The sequence below is a fragment of the Psammomys obesus genome, unplaced genomic scaffold (assembly GCF_907164565.1).
Source record: "Psammomys obesus unplaced genomic scaffold, mPsaObe1.curated_primary_1811, whole genome shotgun sequence".
NCBI lineage: Eukaryota > Metazoa > Chordata > Mammalia > Rodentia > Muridae > Psammomys > Psammomys obesus.
Window position 1 is genome coordinate 465298 of NW_026592509.1, and position 27219 is coordinate 492516.

At 52.9% G+C, this 27219-nt stretch overlaps 1 protein-coding gene across 1 annotated transcript in view; it reads left to right on the plus strand.

The window, feature by feature from the left end:
- Positions 1-932: 932 nt before the first annotated feature.
- Ush1c (USH1 protein network component harmonin) overlaps positions 933-27219 on the plus strand; it is a 43952-nt gene continuing 17665 nt past the window's right edge. The window contains 15 exon segments of the mRNA XM_055613609.1: positions 933-1057; positions 10138-10205; positions 10672-10815; positions 10923-11061; positions 14480-14588; positions 14685-14709; positions 14873-14930; positions 15193-15287; positions 17157-17241; positions 18092-18151; positions 18268-18324; positions 18418-18560; positions 19393-19458; positions 20612-20736; positions 24862-24911. Of these exon segments, the coding sequence (XP_055469584.1) occupies positions 1022-1057; positions 10138-10205; positions 10672-10815; positions 10923-11061; positions 14480-14588; positions 14685-14709; positions 14873-14930; positions 15193-15287; positions 17157-17241; positions 18092-18151; positions 18268-18324; positions 18418-18560; positions 19393-19458; positions 20612-20736; positions 24862-24911 (1260 nt within the window). The 5' untranslated portion in view covers positions 933-1021.

Genomic DNA, 27219 nt, shown 5'->3' on the forward strand with positions numbered 1-27219 from the left:
GAGCCCAAGACTGAGCCCGCAAAAAGCATTCTTCCATAGTTTCTTCCTCAAGTTCCTACTTGGGTTCCTGCAAGATGGAGTAAACCTTTCCTTCCCAAGGATGCTTTTGGGGACAGTGTTTGCCATAGCACCAAAGTGATACTAGATCAAAAGGTGCAAATCTGAATCACATGTTCAAGTTATTTCCCCAGACATAATTCATAACTTAATCTAGGCCATAGTTTAGCCCCCATGAAAGTAGGCTGCTGGCTAAACCCTGGCAAATGGCAGAGGGATCTAGAGAAGAGCCTTTTCACGTCTCTCAAGTTACAACTGTGCCTACCTAGTTTGGGCCACTGTTGATCTCCTTGCTCAACCTTTGAGGTGGAATGAACATATGGGACACCTACTCTGTTAAACTCAGGCACCAGTCCATGGGCCCCACCACCAGTGAATGTGCTGCTGCTTTCTGTTTTGTTGGGGGCAGAGCAGCTAAGGAAGTTGGGAGGGAAAGTGAGTCAGGCTTCAGCATTCGAGTCCACCTACATGGAGAATCTCTTACCCTCTACACCAATGCTATCACAAAAAAGTTCCAAACCTCAGCCAGATAGGTGGACGAGGCTTGCAATCCAAGTGCTTTGCAGATAGAGGTAGAAGGATCAGGAGTTCATGGCCCTCCTCCTTGGCTACAAGCTGATTTCAAGGTTTGTCTGGGCTACATCAGACACCCTTTCAGAAAGAAAAAGAAGTCTCAAACTATTCCCACCCGGCGTCTCCTCAGCCTTCTGCCTTAAACTTGTGCAACGCCAGCCTCCACCTTTAGCACCCCATCACAGCGGAGCCCTTTCCTTTCAGGGCTTCCAGGGCTGAACTTCAGGACCAGTGACTCCACCTCTAGGCTGCCCTTTCTCCACCCAGCCCCGCCCCTGCTTCTTCCAGGCCCGGCCCCTAGCCCGGAGGAAGGCAGGTCCTCAGGGCTGCCCGCAACCGGGCACCCTAAGGAGCGGTTCGAGCTGCGACGCAACTGGATCAGGCTCCAGCCATGGACCGGAAGGTGGCCCGCGAATTCCGACACAAGGTCAGAGCTGAGAGGTGCCGCGCACAATGAGGACTGTGGAGCTCCTGGTCAGGGTGGTTGGGAGATGGGCAAGAGCCCTCTCCCTTGTCTGAGAAGGCCCTTGGGCAGGCTGGGACTCCTGAAGGTGGGGGCGGGGATCCCCAGCTAAATGAGGCAGGGACAGTAGGAGCCCTGGTGTAAGGGCTTCCTCACCTGACTTCTCCGCAAAATGCCCTCCAGTGGCTGGGAACTGGACAGAGAACCCAGCTGGTAATAAAGTCTCATCCTTACTAGTGTCCTCAGCCCAGGTCTGTTGGATCTGAGCAAGAGTCTGGGCCAGGCAAGGGAGGTAGAAGGGAAACTAAGCCTTTCTTTGCCCTTTGGCCTCCACAGATGAGTTAGGAGTGACTGGGAGTCCCCTACCAGCACCAGGACATTTCAACAAGGCTGAGGGGCAGTTTTGAAATGGCACAGTCTTCAGGGGTAGGACCAAGGAGGTACTGAGGGTGTGAAGAGGCTGGCTTTGGTCTGACAGACCCCTTGATTTGAATCCTGCCTCCCTGAATATGTCCCTTACTGGGCCACATTGGTTCAAAGCCCTCCAAGACCCTCATGGAATCAGGAATTTCCTAAAGCGTTTCCCAGACTGCAGAAGCTGTGGAGGCCACCGAAGGCCACCGAAGGGCAGTGGACCCAGTAGTGGCCACCTCCTACCAGGCCCCAGATGGGGGTAAAGCCAGGGTCAACAGCTACTCACAGGCTCTGCCCAAAGAGTAGGGCAGGCGCTTGATAACATTCTGAACCCCTTCCCAGGCTGGGGGGGGGGGCTAAAGCAAGGGCTGGGTGTCTCTCTCCTCCCTTCCCACATAGAGGCCCAGAGATGCCCAGAAGGCAGCCACTGTGGAAAAACCAAGAGCTTAGGCCCAATGGCAGGGATCAGCCAGTCATTTACTTACTGTGTGCTTCAGACTCTGTGTCCCCTCATGGCTTGCCACATGGGTGGGAGGCAGGCCTGGGGCACCGAGCACTGGGATTGAGGATTGGTAGGGGCAGAAAGAGCGGAACTCCCTAAACACAAAGGCCAAGGCACGCCTGCTCTCACGGCTTGGGGAGACGGCAGAAAGTTCAGCAGGAGTGGGGAGCTGGTGAATGCCAAGGGGACCATTTGTGCTCAGCCGTGCGTGTGTGGAGAGATATCTTAGCTGCAGTTAACATTTGCTGAGTGTAGATTTCGGTCAACCCACTTTAAAGGCTCCTGTCCCCCATCTGAGCTTGAGTTTCTCTTTCCTGGCCTTGGGCTGCAAGGAACTCCGGCTTTTCTTTCACTGTCTTGCAGTGCTGTTACCTACACTTTTCCTCTTTTGAGAGAATCACCCCCCAGGGTCCCTGAGGTCTGGTGTGACTCACATTCACCCCTATGCTTACTCTCCTGGTTCTAGAGAGCCTCGGGTTCTGCGTTTCCATGACCGGGCTCCTCCTCAGAGTCATTACCTATTCATGACCCCGTGCCACAGGCAGGGCAGGTGTCTCAGTGTACAAGGCCTGGGCTGGACTTTGTGCCTTGCTGTCTCAGATATAGCAACAGCTTGTCTCTCCCAGGCTGGAGACATCCAGGAACTGAGAGGGAAGCTGAGGTAGAGACGCAGGCAAGCTGAGTGGATCTTACAGCTTGCTGTTGCTTGTTCTACAGACCTCTCCCCCTTACTGAGTGTTCTGGGCAGAGGCGCCCCTAAGCAGAAGTTTGCAATCTAGATCTTTGTTGCTAGAGTCAGTGTTTAAGGTAATGTGTTGTCATGGATGACACTGTGACTTAGAAGAAGTTACTTGCCGTCTCTGTGACCCAAGGCTCAAATCTGTAAATTTGACATACTACTTAACTAATAGGATTATCACTAGGGCTGAATGAGATCTGCGTGTGTATGAGGCTCTCTGGGAACCCCAGCACCGAGGCCAAGTCTCACTCCTGCCACTCACTGCCACAGAGACCTGGAGTAAGCGGAGCAGTCTCTGCGCTTCCGTTTCCTTCGCTGTGTGTGTGTATGTGGGGGGGGGGGGTGCAGGGCCTATGAGACAGGATTAGGTAGGAATTTGATTGTGGTGTGGCTCTGATCCCAGCCAAAGTCTGCAAGTGTTACCATTAAGGTTCCAGTTGTTGCCTTGCACGGTTCTGGTCCAAAAGCAGCCAATAGTCCTCACAGCGCTAACTGCCCTTCCCATGAGGAGGGAACAGCCTCGGCTGGAAAGGGCAGGATGAGCAGAGCTGAGTGGAGCAGCTTTTCAAAGCAGCCTCTTTGTGACCAGTCAGCTTGGAGAAACCTAGTTACTCATTTGCTCAGAAATGTTTATTGCCTCTCCAGCAATCACACATTTATGAGTAGCTCTGCGTACCCTGCCCCAGGCTGGGCCACCAGAGGTCTGGGATGAGTGAGGCCAGAAGAGTCCCTCCCTTTGCATGCATGCATTCATTCGTCTGTTTGTTTGCTCATTCATTTATGCATGTATGCAATGAACACTCACTGGCCTCCTGAACTCCAGGCGGAGTTCAAAGCGATGCAGAGCAGGACAAAGCCCCGCCCTCATCAGGAGCCTGCCCTGGTGGGGAGGACAGTTACCAGGGAAACGAACAGTATCTAAGGAAGGGGTGCTGTGATGAATGCTGGGATAAAAGTAATCCTGTGAAGGGGATAGAGAGCAGCAGGTGGTATGCTGTGCAGAGCCGCTAGGAGGACCCCCCTAAAGAGGAGACATTTGAACCTGGAAGAAGAGGGAGGAGCCATGTGGTGTACGTAGAAGAGAGAACAGGGAAAGCACCTGCTTGCTGTGCTTCAGAACAGCGGGAGGGAGGATCGCAAAGTGGAGTGTGGTGGGGGTAAGAGGGTGAGGTGCACACAATAGTGAGTTGGGGTTTTCTTCAGAGTTCAGGGGAGCCAGGTAAACCAGGCTTGGCCCTGCCGCTCTTGGAGTGGAAGGAGGACTTTACTCTGTATGAATTGGGACATGTGTCTTGCCTGCTAATTGAGGTTGGGAGTGGAGCTCACAGGCTTTTCTGTGGACTGGCTGTGGGTGTGCTAGATGAGGAGCAGGGTGGAGGGGACAGAACAAACCTGACTCTCCTTGGGATGTCTGAAATTTGAGGCACCCTGTAGCTACTGTAGCTGGAGAGGACTGTGAGAGGCTAGAGGTGATCATCTGGAGTTCTTGGGGTAGAAGTGGCATAAAGCCCTGGACAGATGTGGTCAATTGAAGATGTAAAGATGTGGGGAAGACCCAGGATATCGCCGCCAGGGGTCCAGATTAGAGGGGAAGGCAAGAGGAAGGAACACCGGATCTAGGAGAGCCAGACCTCACTTCCACACTCCCAGCGGAGTCACACTGCCAGCCCCCTTTCACTTTTGTTTTTGTTTTAAGACAGGGCCTCCTGTAGCCTGGGTAGGCTGGCCTCAAACTCACTACATTCGAAAGACTGACCTTGAATTTCTAATCCTCCTTCCACCTCCCAGGTGCTAGAGATATGGACACACACCAGGAGGCTGGCTCTCCTTGTACCTTTTATTTTGAGACAGGACCTCGATAACTCACCTAGGCTGGCCTTGAACTCTCTCCAGCCCAGGCAAGACTTGAATTTGTATCACCACTGCCTCAGTTCCTTAAGTATCTGGACTGTAATCCTGCACCACCAGGCCCAGCTAAGATGAGACTCCAGACAAGGCTATGTCCATGGCCTTGGTGGGGAAGGTCTCACAGGAAGGAGTATTGTCACTCCAGATTCTCCTACTTGTGTACATTAAATGCAGACAGCTTTTTACATGCCCGCCACACTTCAATAAGGCATTTGGCTTTCTGGTCTTTTTTGTTGTTGTTTTGTTTTATCATAAAAGATGATCCCTTTGGTTGTAAATGTCAACTTGCCACAAGCTGAAATCACCTGTAAAGAGAGTCTCAGCTGAGGACTTGAGTGGATTGGGTTGCCCATGGGCTTGTCTGTGGGCTTAACTGAGGAAGAAAGCCTTGCCCATTGTGGGTGGCACCGTTTTCTGGTCAGGGCATTCTGAACAGCGTAAGAGCACAAGCAAGCAAGCACCAGGAATACACTTGTTTTCTCTGCCCTGGACTGTGGCTGCAGCTTGACCAGCTGCCTTGAATTCCAGCCTTGGCTCCCACTAATGATGGACCAGAAGCTGGAAGGGTGAGCCAAATTAACCCTTTCCTTGCTTAAGCTGCTTTTGATCATTGAATGTTTTCATCACAGCAACATAAATGAAATTAGAACAGAGGATAGCAAAACATAGTCAAATAAAGCTGGGCTATTTATTGCATGGAAGGAAACCTGGGTCTTCACCTCAGCTACCTTGATGGAGAGAAAATCACCAGGCAGCTGGTGAGAATGCACAAGTTTCATCTTGTCATTCTTACATGCTTTTTTAAATAAGCATGTGCTGCTGCCTACTTTTCTAGGGACTGCTCTGAACTCTTCCTGTATTAACTCATTGAATTAATGATGAAAACAATTATCCCTCATAAGATGAAATTTTGCTCTGACTGTCTTGGAACTTGCTCTGTAGACCAGGCTAGCCTAGACCTCACAGAGATCTGCCTGCCTCTGCCCCCAAGTGCTGGGATTAAAGGTGTGTGCCACCACTGCCTGGTGGAAATCTTTTTTGTTTATTTGTTTGTTTGTTTTAAAGAGACTTCTGTGTATTTTAAACATAGGAAATGGAAACAGGGAGAGGTACAGACACAGCCCAGGAGGTCTTTGCTGGCACACACTTCACACTTACATTCCAGGCTCTTCGACTCACAGGTGTGGAGGAGACAAGAGAGCAAAGGCAGAAAATCCAATACAACATGAGGGACTGAGGCAGAGCATAGGGACTGATGAAAGGTGTGGCCATGAAGAGGTGATGCTGGAAGCAAATTTTCAGGGTCCTGGTGCCATCTGGAATGCTACCTTAGCCAGGGTTGCAGTGTCTTAGATCCCCAGCCTGGAGGAAGGGCAGGTCTGCCTGAGCACCTTGGACTGGTGGCGAGAGGCCATCAGGGACCATGAACACACTCCTGGTGTGTGCAGAGACCCCACACTGTGGTCTCCTGCTTGTCTTTCGCACCAGCTGAACACAGCAGCAAGCCAGAGGGCATTGGAGGCCCCTCAAAGCCCCTAGGACTGGGAGGAGGCTGGGCTGGGCACACACAGAGAAAGGCAGGGCATGCGGTTGGCAGCTACACCAGCTGCTTTCCATGGCACCTGTTTGATCCCCACAGCAGCTCAAGGCTGTGTGCAGAATGCAGCATGAACTATTGAATTGGGTCTCACCCCCTTTCTCCCTGTTCTGAGAGGTTCACCCATGAAGTGGAATTGTATAAGATCTAATCATGCCAGCCCCTGAGGACAAGCCCAAAGGCCACCAAGGCCCAACCTACATTCTTCTCAGTGTCACGGGCAAAGAGCACAGAGTGGGAGAAGTGCACAGAGCACAGGACAAGCTGTGCATGAGCTGGAGACAGCTAGTACAGGAGAAGGGGGTGAAGGTGTGCTAGAGACCCTTTAACAGCTCCTGTGCACCGTCAGCTCCGCTGGGGGTTGTTCTTCCTGTGGCAAGTGGGGGCCTAGGGAAGGAAAAGCTTAGTTTAGAGCTTAGTTAGAGAAAGGAGATTGGCGTCTTGCACACAGTAGGTTCAATAAATGCATTTGGAAAAGGGCACTCAAAGGGATACACAGAAAATAAAGATCATGTGCTAGATGGGATTTTAGAGCCAGGAGGCTTAGGCTAGGTCTCAGAGCTGTCTTATCTCTAGGCCTCTGTTTCCTCATCTGTGAAATGGAGATAATATGACCCATCTCCCAGGACTGCTGGCAGGGAAAGCTTGTAGATCAGTGAGCAGAGTGCAGTTAGAATGAATGGGTGAGATGAGAGCCACAGGCTGGGGACCGGGAAGGGGACTTTAGACTCGACCTCCCAGGGCAGGCTCAGCCCTCATCTCCATGGGAAGAGGCAAAGCAGACTTCCTGACGGAGTATGAGACCAGCTCTTCTACAAGAAGGAAACAGGCCCAAGGCAGTTGCAGACATGTGTGCTGAGTGATACAGGGTGACCCCAGAGCAGTCCAAGCGAAGCGGTTCCTGCCTCCCTCAGGCTTTGATTTTGAAAGGGTGTTATAAGAGAGGCTGTGGTTACGCCTGCAGTCCCAGCATTCAGGAGGCAGAGACAGGCAGATCTCTGTGTGAGGCCAGCCTGGTCTACAGAGTGAGTTCCAGTCAGCCAGGACTACTCAGAGAAACCCTGTCTCAGAGAAAAGCAGAAAGAACAAATGGGGGCACAGCTGGGAAGGTTCTGCCCTATCCTAGGAAGTGCTTGTCTGGCTACGGTCTGACCCTGCATTTGTGGATAAATTAGGACAGGGTTGGTGTGAGATTCCTGGTGAAGCAGAGCTGGACCTGGACCTGCAGGCTGGGCTGAAGTGGTCTGGTCAGGTTTGACTTGTGGGCGGGGTCCCTGGATGCAGCAGTCCACAGGACCTGGTGCCCCAGGAACAGGCTGTCTTCTAGGAAGACCATCTCCAGGTGTCTGTGCTTGACTGTAGGAAGACAGAAAAATGGAATCCTCACCTAAAGTTGCCAAGTCCTTTCTAATTTCCTATGCTGACCTCTAGTCTCCAGTCAGCATGTGCTAAGTGTCATCTACGAGGTCAGCCCCTTGCACTTAAGCCTAAGCATGCACAGATGCCGTTCTCCAGAGTTCAGCCCTCGGCTTCTGTCTACAGGAGAGTCCCTCTCCTGTCTCCACCCAGGCTAGAGTTAGACTACATGCCTCACTCCAGCTTGACAGACAGGACTGGCATGCTCTAACCTCCAGAGTTCCATTTTCTTCCTTATCATGGACCAGGTGAAACGGTAGGTGTGCGTGTGTACCACAGTGGACATCCTAGCTATCAACCCAGAGCCTCGTGTATGCGGGCAAGCACTTCACCACTGAGCTCACAAAAGCTTCCACAACAGCGCAGAGAGCCAGGTGTGGTGTCGCATGCCTTTAATCCCAGTGCTGGGAAAACACGGGCGGGCAGATCTCTGAGTTTGAGGCCAGCTCAAACGCAAAATGTGTAAAATTTCAGGCCAGCCAGGCTTACATAGTAAGACCTTGTCTTGGCAACAAACAAACAGACAAATAACCAAGCAAACAAAAATGGAGAGGAGCCGGGAGAATTAGAGCTGTCTCTGAGGCAAAGGGTTGGATGTTGGGGCTTGAAGAGGCCTAGGGGGCTCTCTGCCCTGGAAGGCCCGAGCCCTAGCAGACATGGCACAGCGACCACAGTGGGGCTTGGCATCAGACCTGGGCTCGATCTTAGCTCTGCTTGCTAGCTGTGGCCTTGACTCACCTCTGTGAGCCTCCCTGTATAACGGTGAGAATAGGGTCTCATAGGTCTGATGATGTGAACAGATAGGAGTCCCTGGGAGCCCTGCAAGAGCCATTCCCCTTCCCTTCCTGTCCCCGTGGCTCGCCTGAATGGTATGGTCAGACCACGAGGCAGGAGACTGATGAACCCGCTCAAGGCTATTTGGTTGAGTCTTTGCCTGCACTAGTCCCGAGGAACACAGACTGAAGTTGGCCTTCACCTTCTCGCCAATAAGACAAATTCCAAAAAGTTACCAATCTTAAATTACAGAGGGTTAGGAATGTCCCAGCAGAGCTGAGATATTTCCCGGAGATGGGGGTCGGTTGGTTATCTAGTGGGGAGAGAAGGCTTCTGTGGGGAAGAGGAAGCCAGCCCCTTGGCCATGATTTTACAAGCATCAAGAAGCCATGAAGCACTCAACTGACAGGATGTTATAGATGAAGATTTTTCTGGCCCTGGTCCTAGGGGATTTAGTACCATCTATGATGCCCCTTCCCCATCTTCTAGCCGCAGGGAGCTTCCTACAGGAGGGGGTGCTTCTCGGGGAGCTTCAGGAGTCATTGTCACACACTCTGAGCTCTTGGAGCTCAGCCTGGAGCATGGCCTTCTGGATTCTTCCTGTCCTTAGTCAAACACTCTTGTAGATATAGGAGAAGATGGACCTCAAGGTTGAAACTGGGAATCTGCATTTTCTGCTCAGGTCCAAAGTCTGAAGGGCAGGGCTTCAGGGCCCTCACTACTTTGGGACAGACAGACTCTCCAGGGTCTTGCAAAGTCTTTGAGGTAGCTCTAGAGAAGGTTGCCCAGGTCCTGCCCCGAGCTTCAGGCAGGCAGGATAGCACAGCTTTTGCAGTAGCTTCTCCTGGGAAGGGCAGAGACTGGGCCACCATGATAACTACCCTGGGGACCAGAGGAGAGGAGGTCCCCATGTCCCTTCCAGGACCTGCCTTGCCTTGCTGCTTTGTCTCAGGCTAAAGAGAAACCCAGGAATGCTCCCTTGGAGATTTGCACTAAATTTTCCTGAAGTACAGAATCTGGGACTCCTGGCTCCGCAGCTCCCCAGGGATGGAGGTGTTAATGAAACAGCTCCTGTCTGTGACCTCGAAGGCACAGCTATTGACGTCAGCAAAAGCTGGAATAATGTAACCCAATCTCCCCCTGGGGGAACACTGGGGATGGAGAAGGAATAGCCAGGAGGCTGACTAGTGGACAGAACTCCAGGCCAGGCCAGGCCAGGCCAAAGTGGCCCAGCATAGGCAGTACCAAGGAATTTGGTGGTAGGGTGCTTCTGGTGGGCAGGATGTGTTATCTGAGTGAATGGCCCAAATCCTTCCTCAAAGCATTTATCCGACACTACAGCCGCCATCAGGTGAGACTGTGGGCATCTTCCGTGACACAGCTGTGAGTGCGGCAGCAGTAACATGGAAGTGTGTCGTTGTTGAATTGGGTCCGTGTGTGCACGTGTGCTCCAGCTGGTGTGTGCCTTTGTCTCCTTGCCTGGGCATAAGGGGTTACCGGGCTGTTCCGGGGTGTTCTATACGGGTCTGATATGTCAGGCAGTCTGGTTCCTGGTTATTCTCCTCTCTTTCCATCCTTAGCCTCAGGAGCTGTGATGGGCTTTCTGGACAGTGAGCTCGCCTCCCCAGGTCTGCTGTGGGTGTGCTGGATGCACCTGGGACCTGCAGCTACAATTCTGTCCTTTGGATTTTCAGGTGGATTTTCTAATTGAAAATGATGCAGAAAAGGACTACCTTTATGATGTGCTGCGGATGTACCACCAGTAAGTGTGTGTCTGTGTCGCCAAGCCCAGGGCAGGCCACCTGTGTCACAGGAATCCGGAGTGGGTGATGTCCTCAGACAGAACATGTTCCGGGCTCCTGAGAACCTGTGTGCATGCTGCTTACTTGCTCGAGGCTTCGGATTCTGTTCACATGAACACTTCCTGCTTGGCTCTGGGCTAGGGTTCAGGGAGTAAACTGTGAGCAAGAAAGACTGACCTTGCCTTCAGGATGCTTCCAGTCTGAGCTACGCCCACAGGTTCAGTAGAATATGAATGTTAGGCCAGAACAAGAAAGCCAGCTGTCCCCCAGCCACTTCATCTGCTGTCTCTGGTCATCTGACTTGCTTCTGATTCATTCAGTGTGTGTCTATAAGCTCTGTTAAGGCCCAAAAGGGCAGTGGGTGGGTCAAAGGTCACAGCCGGGGTGATGCATCAGACACTCACCCACCTCCTGGCATCTCCAAAGGACCATGGATGTGACGGTGCTCGTGGGAGACCTGAAGCTGGTCATCAATGAGCCCAGCCGCCTGCCACTGTTTGACGCCATCCGGCCCCTGATCCCACTGAAGCACCAGGTGGAGTACGACCAGCTGACACCCCGACGCTCCAGGTACGTCCCCAGGCTGCAGGCAAGGACCCGGAGGGGCCGGGACACAGTGCCTGCTGGCTGCCAGGCCTGAGCCGGGCCATCACCAGCTCCACCCATCACTGTAACAGAAAGCTGAAGGAGGTTCGCCTGGACCGTCTGCACCCGGAAGGCCTCGGCCTCAGCGTGCGTGGAGGCCTGGAATTCGGCTGTGGACTCTTCATCTCCCACCTCATCAAAGGTGGCCAGGCAGACAGTGTTGGGCTGCAGGTAAGTCAGGAGAGCCAGTAGAATGGGGCCAAGGTCTCTCGTACCCTATCTCCTTCTGTGGCACAGTGTGGACACCCATTTTCTTAAGCCTTTGGGGGAGGAGTGTTCTGATGAGTGTTTGAAAGCCTTCAGGATAAAGGAGAAGTGTGTGTGTGTGTGTGTGTGTGTGTGTGTGTGTGTGTGTGTGTGTGTATCCTCACACATGCTAGGCAAATACTCCATCACTGAACACCATCCAGCCCCTGCCTGTTTTCTTAGGTCAAGCTGGGAACCTAATAGCTGCTCCTCTCCACTGCCACTGAACCCCTTCCTCGCTCCCCCACTTCCTGAAGGAGGAGCAGGGTTAGAGCAGGCACCTGCCACTTTAGTCCAACGCAGTGTGATGCTTAAGAAGCTGGATGCCACCTCTGGGCCATCTGGTTCAGAGCCTGGCCTTGTCTTCTTCCTTAAGCCACGTGACTTTGGCGAAGTGACTCGGCTGGACCTCACTTTCCTCATCCGAATGAATGAGGCAGCGATCACAGCTTCTTGACACACAGGGGCTGTGAGGCTGACATGTTGATACAGAGGGGGAGGTCGGTGAACACTCCAACCGGTCAGTGCACATCACACGAATCAGCCTCATGTTATAGTGTTCGAAGAGGCCAGTGAGCAGCAGAGCCAGGCTTTGAACTTGGGTCTCCTGGGGCCAAGTCAGCATCCAGGCTTCCCTCTTGCGGTCTCCACACTCCTGTGTCTGAGCAGGGACAGGCAGACCTCCAGGTCTCAGGGTTGTTTTTGTAGATCCAGGTAAAAAACTTGAAGAGGTCTTTGTTATCAACATCCATCAGGGGATAAGCCAGGGGCTTCAGGGGGCTCCTGCACTAATGGTGTGAGACCGAAGAGGAGGGGCGGGGACAGCAAGCTGACAGACATGGCTTTGTTCACAATCCCTGTGTCAGGGCTCTCAGCGGCATCTGAAATTTCAGCCCCTTCATTGTTCTTTCCCTTGGTGGCACATTTTCCAGCCCAGAAACACGGCCAGAGGAGAGGACATAATGAGCTCCCCTCTTAGCGTCAGCGGGGGGGCGGGGGGAGCTCTTTTTGTCCAGAGTGAGCTCTCTCCTGAGGACAAGAGCTTCCTTGCAGAACCCCGTGAAGGAGGGCTCCGGGCACGCTCATGAGACCCAGATATCCAGCTTCCCGCCTGCCTCTCAAAGCTTATGCCCCCCTCCCTTCTGGGGCTGCTGGGCCCATCTCTTCTTTGTCCCACTGTCCCTCAGATTGTCATGTTACTGTGGTCTCTGTACAAAGACTCTTTTGCTGGGTTCTATGGGGAGCAAAGGGGGAGAGGGAAGTCGATCCTGCAACCCTACCCAGGGGCCGTGTGGGAATCATTCCGACTAGGGTCTGGGGCAAGTTCCTGTAGTAACAACACAGTGGACTCCACTCAGGAGGAGCTAGGACAAAGCCTGTCTTCTGCCACTGATGGAACCATAGTTCAAGTTCCTCATGCTGGAGGACAGCACAGAGAAGCTTCTAGAAGTCAAGAGGGATTGGACCTGAGCAGCTAGCTGCCCTGAAGGGGCTCAGACCCTCTCATAGGTCCAGTCCTGGGCCACCAACCACACTGCTCCCGGCCCCTCCTGGAAACTGAGGGTTCTCCACACCTTCTGTGTGTTTGACTGTGCCCTTTCCCCACATAAGCATTCAACTGACCATTTACTTGCATAGAAAATGGTCCTCTGCGCCTGTCCTCTTCCTGCTGTGGAACGGACAGAGCAGCCCCTGCCTTCCTGTGGGGCTCAGAGCTCTGAACAGGAAGCGGGAATCCATAGAAGGCAAGACTCAGGGAACTGCAGCCAGGCTCGCCACGTGCCCTCCTTTTCCAGACACCTGAGAGCTGATGTGCGTGATGCCTGTTGTCTGTCACGGAGACCTGACTGCACATCCCAGCAGCCTCTTTGCTCACTGGGACTTTCAGCAAATCACGTGGCCTCCCTGACTCTAGATTTCTTCACAGTGTGCTGTGGCCCCCACAGAAAGGCCTTTCCTGCAGAGCAGAAACACAAGGTCCTCCTGCTCTTTGGGGTTGTAAAAAAAAAAAAAAATAGGTGCAAAGAGCTATCCTGAGGCTGTTCTCTTGTTCTCTTTGAAGTCAGTCAGTGTCCCCAGAAATGTAGAACGTTCCTTAGTGAGCCCTCCTGTCACGACACTGAGAGGATGGGTGTTTGTGTCCCAAGCAGAGGGCAATGGCAGGTGACCGTGTTGCATTCCGGGAGCCGACCTGGAGACCGTGCACCCTCAGAGTGCAGCCTGAGTCCCCCACGTGTGCCAGCTCTTCCCCAAGAGACCAGTGCATGGCGGCTCTGCCTCCGTCTGCAGGACGCCTGAGTGTGGTTCCTGTGCGGCAGCTACTGCAGGACATCCTCGCCCCCGCCCCCACCCTGCCTCTCGCCTGTCCCTACCCTAGACCCACTGTCTTCTCTCCTGAGATGTTGGCAAGGCTCCTTCAGCTGTTTGGTTACTCTTTTTTATTTACCTTCAGTGTAAATCTCCAGGGCTTCAAGGAGGCAGTGGCGATGGCCAGCAGGGGGCAGGCTTGTCACGGTCTGTCTCTTAGAGCTTGCTCCCTAGGCTCCTTAATAGTAATTACCATTTATTAAGAACCTGCTGTGGGCCCCATTCTGGCTGGCCTTACACACTTACACACATCTCTGTTAATTCCCAACAGCTCCATGGTGGCTCCTGTTTTATATACAAAAGAAACTATCGTTCAGAGAATTCATGAGACTTGACTCATGTCATATAACTAATAAGAATTTTTAAAGGATTTGAGCCCAGGAGAATCAGAGCCCAGAGAACCAGAGTCCTGTGTTCATTCTCTGATGTACGCCTGCTCCCAGAATCAGGATTCAGAAGTCAGTGTAACTTCACTGAGCTTCCAGGGAATGGAACAAAAGAAATTGTGCGTTCGTGTTAGCAATGTGAGCTTAAGTCAAGAGTCCTTGGACCCCCGTTCCAGCTCACAGTGTATGTTAGTCATTGACAGGGACAACAGCCTGCTTCTGGGGGCAGGGAAGGACAAAGGCCAGACAGGGCTGCTCAATTCCAGAGCCTGATGGTACCTCAGTAGGGTGACGGAGGAGCCAAGATGAGGAGACAGAGTCCGGAATCCTGCCTCAGTTCTGTTACTACACACACACACACACACACTGCCTGCTCCTCCCCACCCCCACCCCTGGCCTTAGTTTCTCCATCCTGAGACTGAAAGCATTGCCTGGCTCTGAAGGCAGTCGGGCTGTGACACGGTTCTGGAGCACACATTAAGGCTTTTGCCTGGTGACAGTCCTTTCTGAGGCTGGGAACATCTGGTATGGGCCTCCTCCACCACTTGGCGCCTCTCCTCCATGCTTGTCCCATCTTTCGGTCTGCCAAGGTCGGGGACGAGATTGTCCGGATCAACGGCTATTCCATCTCCTCCTGTACCCACGAGGAAGTCATCAACCTGATCCGCACCAAGAAGACTGTGTCCATCAAAGTGAGACGTGAGTGAGGCCAGATGGGGCTGGCTCTTTGTGATGGGGGTGGCCCCAACTCCTAGGGCACAGGAGTTTCCTAACATGCTGGGTTTTCCCCCACAGACATCGGCCTGATCCCTGTGAAGAGGTAAGCAGGCCTGCGTGTGGGTCTCGCCACAGGTCAGGAGTCCTGGGATCTGGCTCCCCCATGCCCTGAACTAGCATGCCTCTGGACTGGGGAGTGAAGGCACAGAGCCAAGATCCCTCAAGTGTGCTTGCTGACCCCCCTCTCCATGTCCCCTTCTCCTCAGCTCTCCTGAAGAGCCCCTCAAATGGCAGTATGTGGATCAGTTTGTGTCAGAGTCTGGGGTAAGAGACCATTGCTTCCTGTGACAGGGGGTGGCCAGCTGGTCTTGAAGGAGAGATGGTTCTGCAGAATGCATCCTCTCGGGCTTCCCATAGGCCCCTCGGGTGCCTGGCATACCCCTATAACGTGGTAGGCCTCCAGACCCACACCCCAGGGCTACAATGGCTATTTGGTCTCTGTGAATATAAGGTGCTTAACCTGGAGGTCAAAAGAGGCCACTTGAATGTATATGGAACTAGTAACCTGATTCCGCCCCTCCTTCAGGGTGTGCGAGGTGGCTTGGGTTCACCAGGCAACCGAACAACCAAGGAGAAGAAGGTGTTCATCAGTCTAGTAGGCTCCCGGGGCCTGGGCTGCAGGTGAGTGGCAGACATGGGGCTCAGTCTCCAGTCTTTAGGTGGGTGGCATTCCCAGAGCTCAGTGACAGCCAGGAGTCCCCAACACTTAGCTCTCCCTTTCCTCGCCACTGCTCCTGGGCATTCTTGCTTTTCTGCAGTCCTAACACAGGGGAGGCAGAGGCAGAAATAGCCTTGGGTAGCTAGACACTGTCTCATAAAATAAAACAATAAGCGACCACACATAGGAGCCAGAAAACCCTGAGTAGGCTTTGGGCCATGGGGAGCCCTCCTGATGAGCCTGCAGGCTACAGTGGCTCGGATATCTGTCCCAGCCCTGCCAGGCCATGTGTCAGTTCTCAGACTTGCAGCAGTGACTGAGCCACAGTCTCTTCCTCTATAAATACCCGGGAGGGATTCTGTCGTGGTGCTGCTATAAAGAAAACGAAGTCGCACGCTCAGTACCCAGCAGGTAGTAAGCAGCTGGTGGATGCTATTTATTATTAGTTAAGTTGTTCCTGTTATTTACTTTCTTTTGTATTCACTTAACACTTTTATCAAGGATGTAGTCTTTTAAAAGGTTACATGTGTATGTCTACATGTATATCTGTGCACTTTAGTGTGCAGGCCCACCAAGGCCGGGAGAGGGCATCAGATCCCCTGGAGCAGAAGTTACAGATGGTTGTATGCTGCCTGCCATGGGTGCTGGGAACCAAACTCTGTACTTCTCTTCATGAGTACCAAGTGCTCTTCACTTCTGAGCCATCTCTTGCCCCAGAAATTGTTTGTTGTCTTTTGTTTTTCAGACAGGGTCTCACAGTGTAGCCCTGGCTGGCCTCAGACTCACAGAGATCTGCATGTTTCTACATCCTGAATTCTGGGATTAAAGGTGTGGTCCACCACACCTGGCTCCATAAATGGTTTTGTTTTGTTTTGTTTTGTTTTGTTTTGTTTTTTTCCAGACAGGATTTCTCTGGGTAGCCTTGGTTTTCCTGGACTTGCTCTGTAGACCAGGCTGGCCTACCACCACGCCCAGCTCATTAATGATTTTTAATGTCTGTCCTTGGGTCTGAGGATATTGCTTAGCTGGTGGGGTGTTTGCCTAGCATGCACCAAGACCTGGTTTCAATCCTTAGCCCTGTACACACTGAGCATGGTGATGCACAGCTTGAGAAATAGAGACAGGAAACCAGAAACCCAAGGTTATCTTTAGCTGTATAGTATGTTTGCTCTTAGTCTGGATTAGATGAGACCTATCTCAAAAAATGAAAATGAAATTCAAAGTTCTTCCTTTCTGGGAGAAGGCAGTCTGATACAGAAGCTAGCCACAGAGATAGTTACAATATTGTGTGATAAAGATGGAGCCACACCCTGGGTGAAGGGTGGCAAATAGGCTTCCTGCCTGTGCCCACCTCTCATCAGATAACAGTGGCGTCCTGGGACACTCTTCTGTGAAAGGTTCTAAGTTGGTCTCTAGCTGGGTGGAAAAGAATTCTGTGATTGATTAGTGAGGTCTGCCATAGACCTGGGAGAGGAAATAATAGTACAAGAGCCATCCTTGCTATTTATAATTTAGAAGCACTAATACCGCTGGGACAGTTAGCTTAACTGGGGTCTGGTGAAAGTCTCACAGTTATAAGGAATGAACAGGAAAATTCTAGAAAGAAAAACAACACATGTTGGTTGGGTGAGGGGCTAAGGAGATGAAGTCACTAGGAGTTTTCTGTGCCTGCTGCCTGGGCAGCAGTGGAAGGGGCTGGAAGGGAGATAAAGACAGGATGACCTGTGTCCTGAGTGTTAGCCGTCTAGACAGGGCCACGTGCTGGTCACTGAGAATGAGCAGAGCTTCAGGGGATGAGCCACAAGCCTCACCCAAACCTCTGCCTCTCACAGCATCTCCAGTGGTCCCATCCAGAAGCCTGGCATCTTCATCAGCCACGTGAAGCCTGGCTCCCTGTCCGCAGAGGTGGGGCTGGAGGTAAGTGCCGGGTTGGGGCGGGGCAAGCCGGCACACACTGACAGATGTTGCACCTCCCCACACAGCCTTGTCCTGGCAGCAGGGGCCGGTGACTCGCTGGTGGGCTCCTCTGGGGGAGGCACTGCAGAGGAATGGGCCCCTCACAGCCTTCTTCAGCTCTGACAGCCACTGGTCCTGAGTTTGTGGTGATGATAATTAGAGCTGACATTCTGAGTCCCGTCACGGCTCTGAGGGGTTAGGCACTAATGTTATCTATCCCACACTGAGGAAACCAGCTCCAGAGACACTGTTTCCTCCAAGGCCGTGTACCTAGGACTGGGAGTCAAACCTGCATGGTCTTCCCTCAGGGCTGAGACTCTCAATCGCTTCTTGAGACAAATGCCTCACCTGCAAGATAAGGATTCCAGAACCCTCCTTCTAGAGTTGCTTTGCAGCTTTAGTTAATTTTCAGGCTGGATCCCTGCCAGCCACATGACACTGATCAATAAATGTCAGCAATGACTGTGGCTGTAATGAGGGTCCAGTAAGGCCTGTGCTGGGTGGAAGGGCCAAAGCCTTCTGTAAAGGAAATATCATAACTTAGCAAAAGACATTAACATCTAATAGTATGATATTTGATAGCCAATAAGACCATTATGAGATGGAGGGGTGCCAGGTGAGCTTGGGGCCCTCCAAGAGCCCTATTGGAACGTGCCACCTGGTCTGTTCCTTGGAAAAAGAATTTGGCTGCTTGACCACAAGCCTACATGTCTAGCATGCCAGGAGAACTTCCTGTAGATGAATGTAGAGATTAGACAGACAGACACACACACACACACACACTCTCTGACCCTTTTCTGTTTCTCCCCAGACAGGAGACCAGATTGTGGAAGTCAATGGCATCGACTTCTCCAACCTGGACCACAAGGAGGTGAGCTGTGTATCCTGCCGTATCTCCTCCCACACACTTGTTCTAGCCACGATGGCTGAAACCCTCACGCTCTCAGCCTGCACTGCTCCAATGTGACCGTCCCCCTGCCTCCACAGGCCGTGAATGTCCTGAAGAGTAGCCGCAGCCTGACCATCTCCATCGTAGCTGGAGCCGTAAGTCCACAGCGAGACGATGGCCCCGTGACCCCTGACCAACGAAGATGCCCACATTCCCCAGGGGCTGAGCGTCCTTTCCCACCCTGACAGGGCCGGGAGCTGTTCATGACAGAGCGGGAACGGCTGGAGGAGGCCCGGCAGCGTGAGCTGCAGCGGCAGGAGCTCCTCATGCAGAAGCGGCTGGCCATAGAATCCAACAAGATCCTTCAGGAGCAGCAGGAGATGGAGCGCCAGTGAGTGGACCCTGCCGCTTCCCGGCCAGACTCAGCTACTTCCGCCTGCTTGTCCTGCTTGTTTCTGTTGTGCCCTCAGTGGCAGGACAGGCGTCCATCCTGCTCCTTAGACAGCCTGGCTCCTTGCTAAAGAGACCTGGCTTTCAGACACCAGTACTATACACGAGAGGCTCCTGCCGGCCACAGTGAGCGTGCACATGCCTGTCATGTCACTGTATTCAAGACTTTGTTTGTTACTAGCTTAGTGCCTGTGGTGTCCCTATGAGGTAGATGGTATCAGCCCATTATATAGGAGAGAAGGCTGAGGCTCAGGAAGGTGAAGCTGCCTGTGGCCAGAGCCATAGGTGGCCAGGCTGGGATGCTATCCAGTCTGGGTCAGGAGCCTGGCTGTCGCCATGGGGACACCTACCTGTGGTGACAGGCCCCACCTCTCCCTGTCTGAAGTAGCGAACTGAGAAAATCAATGTGATAAGCAGGTCGTAAATCAAAACCCGTGTCAGACTACCAACTTTGATGTATTTGGGTGCTCACTGAGTGTTTGGGAGGGGAAAGAGAGCTCCATCTCCTCCATCACACACTTGGCCTGGTGGGCAGCCCTGCTTTACCTCTGCTTGGCACCTGCTGCCTGCTCCTGTGGCACACAATCCCTGCTCAGCAGCGCCAGGAGAAACTACCCAGGAGCACAGGGCCTAGACTTAGCAGAATCGCTTCCACAGCCAACCCGGGAAGAGCGACAGCAGAAAACAGTTAAAATGTCTTGCAGATCAGCAATCAGCCACAAGAAGAGTGAAATCTCTGTGCATACACTCACACAGGCCAACCTCTGTTTCAGGAGGAGAAAGGAAATCGCCCAGAAGGCGGCTGAGGAGAACGAGAGATACCGGAAAGAGATTGAGCAGTGAGTGTGCGGGGTCCAGCCCTCGTGCCCATGGCCACAAGTCCCGAGCAGAGCTAGTTAGATTCGTAGACTCATCTGTGTGACTCCACAGCATCACACTGAATCACAAGAAATTCACAAGACACACTGACTTCGTTGCCTCAAATCCACCAATAGCTCCAACCCCTCCCCCCTTTTTCTTCTTCCTGAGACAGGGTTTCTCTGTGTAGCCTTGGCTGTCCTCGACTCACGTTGTAGACAAGGCTGGGCTCAAACTCACAGAGAAACTTTTGTCTCTGCTTCCCAGAGTGCTGGGATTCCAGGCGTGCGCCACCATGCCCGGCTCCATTTCCCTCCTTTATTCCAACCCTAGTTGCTGTTACTACAGCACTTATGGCGTGCTCCGCACGGTGTCACATGAGAAGCCCCAGGGCCGGTGGGAAGGGCCTGGCTGGCTGTCCCCTGTGCATGTCTGTCGATGGACCTGTCGCTGTGACAGTATCGGGTGTCCTTCTCTTTACGGGATCCAGGTTGGGGTGTTGCCCCCTTCCCCAGTCTAGTGTGCTGGGTAAGTTTCGGAGATCGTTTCTCCGATACAGTGTTCAAGACCCATGTGCCCATGTGTTCCCAGCTTCCTGTGGGTGTTTCTAGGTGGTGCCTCTCTACTCTTATGAGTGAGCTGTCATGGGTGGTCCTGGGTACATGGCAGTGTCTACGTGCACAACAGTTGCAGGGTCTCCCCACCTCTGCATTTTTCCTCACAACAGAGACAAACGCTGCTTTGTGTCATGGACTCACTCAGGGCAAGGCACAGCCCGAAGCTATTGTTCCAAACAAGGTGGAGTGACTCAGTCCGGGGCTGCTCTCGGCGCTGCACCTACGTGTGCCCACAGGAACGTGGCAAGCCACCTGCTGAGCCAGCTCACTCCGCTCTAAATCCTCTCTTCTCAAAATCCCTCTTTAATTCTAATGGAGCCTTTCATCTCAGCAGAGCGCACTGCTGAGGCTGTGTGCACTCAGCTTAGACACACACACACACTGCAGTTGTGGTTGTGGTCCTGGCTTGCCCTAGAGCCATAAAGCCTCCCTTTCCAAGCTGGCAGGGTCCTCTGGTAGCAACAGGTGAGCCTCTGGAGGTTCTGCCGCCAAGCACAGGTATGGGGTCTCCTTTCAGGATCGTGGAAGAGGAAGAGAAGTTTAAGAAGCAGTGGGAGGAAGACTGGGGCTCAAAGGAACAGCTCATTCTGCCTAAAACCATCACCGCAGAGGTGCACCCGGTGCCCCTCCGCAAGCCCAAGTGTACGTATTACCTGTCCGGGATGAGGGGGCCCTTCATGGCCCGAGGCTAAGGGGCTCGATGGGAATGCGGTCTTCTGCACTCATCAAGCCCTCCCCACGGGAATATCCCAGGGCTGTCTGGGCTGCACTTCATGTGGGGAGAGGCAGTGCGGACCTCCCACTCCAGGCGCGCCTTGGAGTGGGAGGTCCTTGTCTGGGGGCGTCTGGTTCACGCACCAGCAAACACGCCGTACCCGACACAGATGCCGTGGATCTTTGGGATGCTGCAGAGGGGACAGAGAGCTTGGCGGGTGTGGAACTGGCTTCCAGGATGACTCCTTGAGCCTGCTGGATGCCGGGCTGTCTTCTGGCCTGGTTCTGAACTTGGGCTGGCTTTCGACGAGCATCAGAAAAGAGGCTGTAGATCTCTGGTGGTCCAAGGTTGACAGGCAGCTGGGGGAGGGGCTGGTCAGAGCGCCAGTCACAGATATTCCTGCACGTGGGCAGCTGAGGGTAGAGGCAGGGACAGGAGCACGGGAGCCCGAGGCTATACCATGCTGGGCCTAAGCCGTCTCCTCTTTAGCAGGCGTGTGCTCCTCCAGTCTCAGCTCAGGCCTCCATCAGAAGCTGCCCACCCGCTTGCTCTCAGCCCTATCTTCCAGGCTGTCTGAGGAGCGAGAGGAGGAGAGGGACTCCAAGCAGTGTGGGGCCATGGTCGTCACAGGGCCCTCATTCCTGACTAGGTCTTCACTCCCACCCCTATGGGCAGGTTCTCCTAGCCTCATTGTGCTCAGGCCTAGACTATGGGAGCCCCCAGCTGGGAGTTTCCCTGAACACTAGAACCAAGGTTCCTCATTGCGATGGGGTCTAGGTAGCTCACCCAGCTGGCGATCCCACCAGCACCGTTCAGAGAAAGCCCCTTGCCAACACCAGGACAGCCATGCGGTACTGAGATTCCTCCATTTCATCCTCCCCGGCCTGTTTCTTCCTGGCAGCAGGGCACAGGTGTCATCTCTCAGCATGACAAGGCTCACTCTCACCACCTCCCCCTGCTCGTCCACGCTTGCTGAGGCTGTGGCCCCAGATAAGTTTCCAGTGAATAGCTTGTGCTTTAGACGGGGGCTAGTTTCTCTTGTGAGTGAAACGGGAGCTTCAGAAGGAGAGAAATCGATTTTAATTGCTTCTCCTGAAGGTAATCTGAGTCAGTGCAGTGCCCTTCACAGAAGCACACCCTCTCAGGGATTGTGGAAAATAAAAGCCCTTTCACAAGCTAGGTATTTATTTAATGCTTTTTAACCAAATTACATTTCCTGAATAAAAGGAGCAAGAGTTTTCCCTGTACTCAGCTCCGCTATCCCGAGGCAGCACACAGCTTCAGATTGATGACTGAGTCCTCTGCCCACCTGGGCGGCTGCAGCCAGCTTCACGGCGCAGGCACTAGCCTCATGTTTGCTCTTTCTTTTGTTGCTATGACCAAAACAAGTTAAGGACATAATGGTTTGCTTTGGCTCACGGTTTGAAGATACAGGCCATCATGGCAGCGAAGCCATGTCAACCAGAGTATGAGGCAGCTGGTCATGTCATGACACACACACACAAATAGGCACACACAGAGAGACACATACAAATAGACACACACACAGACATACATAGACACACACACATGGTGAGGCTCAGCTCACTTGCTCCTTTTTATTCAGTCTGGTACCACAGCCCATGGAATGGAGCCACCCACATTAGGATGGGACTTCCTGCCTCAGTTTACCCAGTCTAGACCCTTCCTCATGGAAGTACCCAGGGCTTTGCCTCCCAGGGGCTTCTAGATCGAGTCAAGTTGACAGTACCTGCGATAGCAGTCAGGCCTCTGAGAAGCTTCCTTCTGTCTCTCCCCAGCCCCACTCCACAGAAGGCCTCAGAGGTAAGGGAAGGCTGCATGGCTAGCAGAAGCCCCCCAAACAGCTTGTTCAGCTCTGGACCCAGATGGCCAGCCGGTTAGACCTTAGACCTGACAAGGGCTTCGTGCCTGTGAGGGGGGTGGGGGTCCCTGCCTCTCTGAGCCTGGAACATCCAGCTCCGGGGACAGGAAGCAGCCTCAGCGTTCAGGCTGCACTGGCAGCTTTCCCAGCCCTGGTCTCCCAAGGCCATGACAGCTGCCTCAGCCATCCACCCATGGCCAGCCACACCCAACACTGCCCAGTCCTCAGAGCATGGACACACGGTCACAGAGATGCCTCCTTAGCGTAGCAGCAGAGGGTGAGGGAGGAGAGTTTTCTTTCTTACTTTTTAATCAAAGACTCCTCCTGTTAGCTAGAAGATGAGGGGCTTCAATGCAACATTGCTAGCACCCTCTCCCTCAAGGATACCCCCAATTATCGCCCACCCAGCAGACCTATGATTTGAAAGTTGGTGGGAGTTTTCTCTCAAACCAAGCACCCTTTATGTCTCCATTGTCTTAATCGTCCCTCTATCCAGTAAGTGTGACTGGAGCTGACAGCAAAGCAACTGAGCACCAGCCCTGAAAAGGAAGACCTTATGAAATCTCAAAACATAGTTCACAAGCAGGCTTCTATACGCCCTTCTGGGGTCCCAGGGAGGCCAGGCTCCAGCTTATAAATAACTGGAGTGGGTAGACGTTTTTTCCACACGATGTTGAGACTCCTGTTACCCTAATGGCATATACCCTTCGTATGTCGCTTCCTTGGGAGTCCCAGCCTTCATCTGCTGCCCCCATAGCTCAGGTAACCCCCTGGGGGATGTTAAGCCCTAAGATGAGGGCATGAGAAGTAAGAAGATCCATTCCCCCGTGAAAAGCCTTTCTCCTCAGACAGATCTAATGCTCAGCCTGCCTTCTCCCTGCACCCCCAGCTTTCACCCCACTGCCCCGCTGAGCAGTTCTAATGCTGGTGTCGGATTAGAGGCCGCTGAGGCTCAAGGCACTGTGTGCACCGGCCAGAGCAAGAAAACCTGCTCTTGAGCCCTGCTGCTGCCCCTGCCCCCATAGCTTCCTGGAGACAGCCCCTCTTCTGAAGCCTCTTGGTTTGTCAGCTTGCCCCTCTCTTCCCTGGGTAGATGGTCAGGGAGTGGAGGCCAAGCTGGAGCCTGCAGACCACCTGGATGGAAGCACAGAGGAGCAGGGACAGCAGGTTGGCGCCCATGCTTTGCTCCCCGGCTTGGCTGCCCTGCTTGCTCTGCCCAGCTCCTTCAGAGAGAGTGGAGAGCCCAGCTCGAGAGAGCTGGGCTACGGTGGGAACCACTGGGGTCTGTGAGGGTGCTCTGAGTGCTGAACCTTAGGGACAAGACTCATGGCTACATGACAGTGCCGCAGAGCCACTAGCTCAAATGTTTAAATGCTGCCCATCCCAGTCCCCCCACCCTAGTGCTCTGGCCTTTCCCACAAGACTGACTCCCTAGCCCCCTCCCACATCGGCCGCTGAACTGGGATGCCTGATCTAGCCCTGAGCTCAACAGGCAGCCCTGCCAGGAGGGCATGGGCTGTTGTCACCATTAGCCTTGAGGGTTCAGGTCTGGGGTTCTGCTCACTGCCTGAGCAAGGGGAGTATGCCTTGTTTATCTGGCTTGGGTGGGGCATTTGCTTTCTGGAAGCTTCTCTCCTGCTTGCTGTTACCACAACCACACTTCCAGAACCTTCCAGAATGACTACCTTTCTTTGGTGCTAAGAGGGGCTGTGATCTGAGCTGTGAGACACTTCGGCCCTTTCTGGCAGCAGTTCCAGGCAGAGGCTTAAGCTGCCTTTTGTTCAAAGCCTTTTCTTAGACGTGGAGACCAGGCAGCAGCTTAGGGAGTGCTTGTCTCTCTTTCCTGGGGCCATTGTGTTTGCTGTCATGTTTGCCGTCGTTTCTGTGATTTGGAAAAGCATGTCTTTCCAGAAGGACGATCTTTCTGGTTTTCTGGCATGAACTTCCGAAGCCAGCGTTCTGGGGAGGCACACTGCTGGTGACCTGGGAATCAGGGTGGCACTCAGGCGGCCCCTGCTGTGCCCCAGATCCGTCACTGGGTGAGGGGAAAGCTGGCCAGAGAGCATGATTTCGCTGCCGGAGTTCACAAAGCCACACGCTCTTTGGGAATCTAACTCCCAACTGTTGCCCACGGTTTCCGAGTCTCATCCTTTGTCCTCTGTCATTGTAGCCTTTGGGTGGTTTTACCGGTACGATGGCAAATTCCCAACCATCCGGAAGGTAGGATGGGCCTGAGCCAGGTGCCGTGTGCCACTGAGTTTGATGTGAGCTGTGGTGTCTTCCATACATTTCTTTTCCTCTCCGCTTGCAAAGCTGACCCTTCCACCCCTGTCCGTCTGATGTCTGGCATGGCTGCCGTGTGGAGGTGTCACGGGAAGGGACCGAGCATTTCTAGCATGAGATTTGCCTAAGCCCTGGGTGGTTCTGATGGGCCTGGACAGGGGCGAACAGCTTCAGACTTGCTGTGCCAAGCAGGACCAGAGCCAAGACCGGAAGCCTGGGCTAGATAGGGTGAAAATGCTGGCAGTGGGGGAGGTGACATAAAGCACCTCATAACGACCCTGCCAGATGTCGCTTTTGTGGAATTTGGCACCCCATTCTGGGAAAGCAACCATATTAATTCCAACTATGCTCTAGACCTATCTCTACCCAGGGCTAGGATTATGTATCTTTCCATTTTCCAAGACCTTTAATTTTCTGCCTAAATCTTATTATGCTATCTCCAGGCCCCATAAAACTCTCATCTTTTGTCTTACTGAATTTCATCAACATTTGATTATGAAAATGCCATGGTTAGTATCTGCACTGTATATTGGACATTCAAGATGGCTTGGTATTTGGAAATCTGGCTGCCAGCATAAATCTGAGTGAATTCAATTTATGACCTCACTGGACCAGCTCAGCTCTCTCTAACAAGGTTCCTCGGAAGCAAGGCTGCGGCAGCAATGTGAGGCTGGGGCATTGCCCAGCACACCCCAGTTACACGACAGCAGCGGTATTCCGGCACAGGTGTGTGCTTTCCCTGATCCCAGGTTTGCAGAGCAGCGAGCAGGCTTAGGCCACAGCTTCTGCAGGACGTCTTCCCATCCCCGTTACAGTCTCCTAGGGCTGTCTGTGCCCTCTGTGTCACAGGCTGAGTGCACGGCTTGAAGTCCTGTCCAACCTTTTGACACTGTGACACGCCATTGTCATCTGTAAAACTCAAATGCAGCTGAGTTACAAAAGCCTTGCAAAATAATCTCATTGTTTTAGGTAAGGCTATGGTTTTTGTATTGGGCTGTATCTGTAGCTGTCTTTGCTGCAGGATAAAGGCCAGACTCTGGGGCAGACCTTCTGAGTTAGACTGCCGATTCTTTCCATCACAGCCTCTATTAGAGTTTGATCCTCTGAATTCTCTAAAGAGAACAGTGTAGGCTGTACACATGTACACACATGTACACAGTGTGTGGACGTGCTCAGACATACACACACACACACACACACATTATTACATACATCAATGCACACACTGAGCGTGTGCATACGTACCACACACACACAGACTTCGCGGGAAAAATAGTAAGTGCGAACCGATAAGCCATGCGTTCTTCAGACAGGAATAGCAGTGGAAATGGAAATGAGCTGGAGTGTCCTGCACACATGAGTCGCCTTCCCTGGAGGCTGCTCTCGGGGAAGGGGTCGGGCTAGGTTCCCCATCACCGACCGTCGTTGTGCTAGAATCAGCTGATATTTTAGTTTCTGTTTTCATTTCCCAAAAGAACAGCTGTTGGTCGATAGAATCTCTTCTCTCAGCCTGGATGGAAACAGATATTTGCCATAAATGTAACTGATGATTAAAGGGCCAACATGAGCACCTCCCTCACACCAGCTCTGAAAACCCATCATCAGTCATCACTTTGTCCAGAGCCACTGGGGATGGTTTGTTTCTCGGTAGCTGGAGCGAAGGAATATGGGGGGGACGGGGGGAGAGTGGTGTCCACAGCCATAAGCATCAGGAGGTGAAGTCCCCTTATCTGAAAGGAGAGATTTCATGTCTCTTATTTCTACCCTGACAAGTCCTCTCAGTTCAAGACTGCCAGTTCACGTGGCCCCAGGCTCTGCGTGGCCTGGAGGAGTCATGGCTCAGTCCAGGACCCTTCACAAGAACTGCTTGAGTGACCTGAGGTTTCGAGACAGCTCAGTAGCTAAAGCATTTGCCTCTCAAGTGTAAGGACCTGAGTTCAGATCCCAGAATTCACATAAAAACTTGGGCATGACAGAATGCACCTGTGATCTCAGAGATGACTGAGGTAAGGGCAGAGACAGGGAGGGCCCTGGAGACACACAGGCCTTTGTGGTAAAGTTCCAATCCAGCGAGAGAGTCCGGCTCAGACAAAAGGTGGAAGGCTCCCAGGGCTCACTGCCTAAGGCTGTCCTCGCTCTCCACACAATATGTGCTGCAGCAATGTGTGTGCGCCATGCCTACCTCATACACACACACGCACACACACACACACACACACACACACACACACACACACACACACAC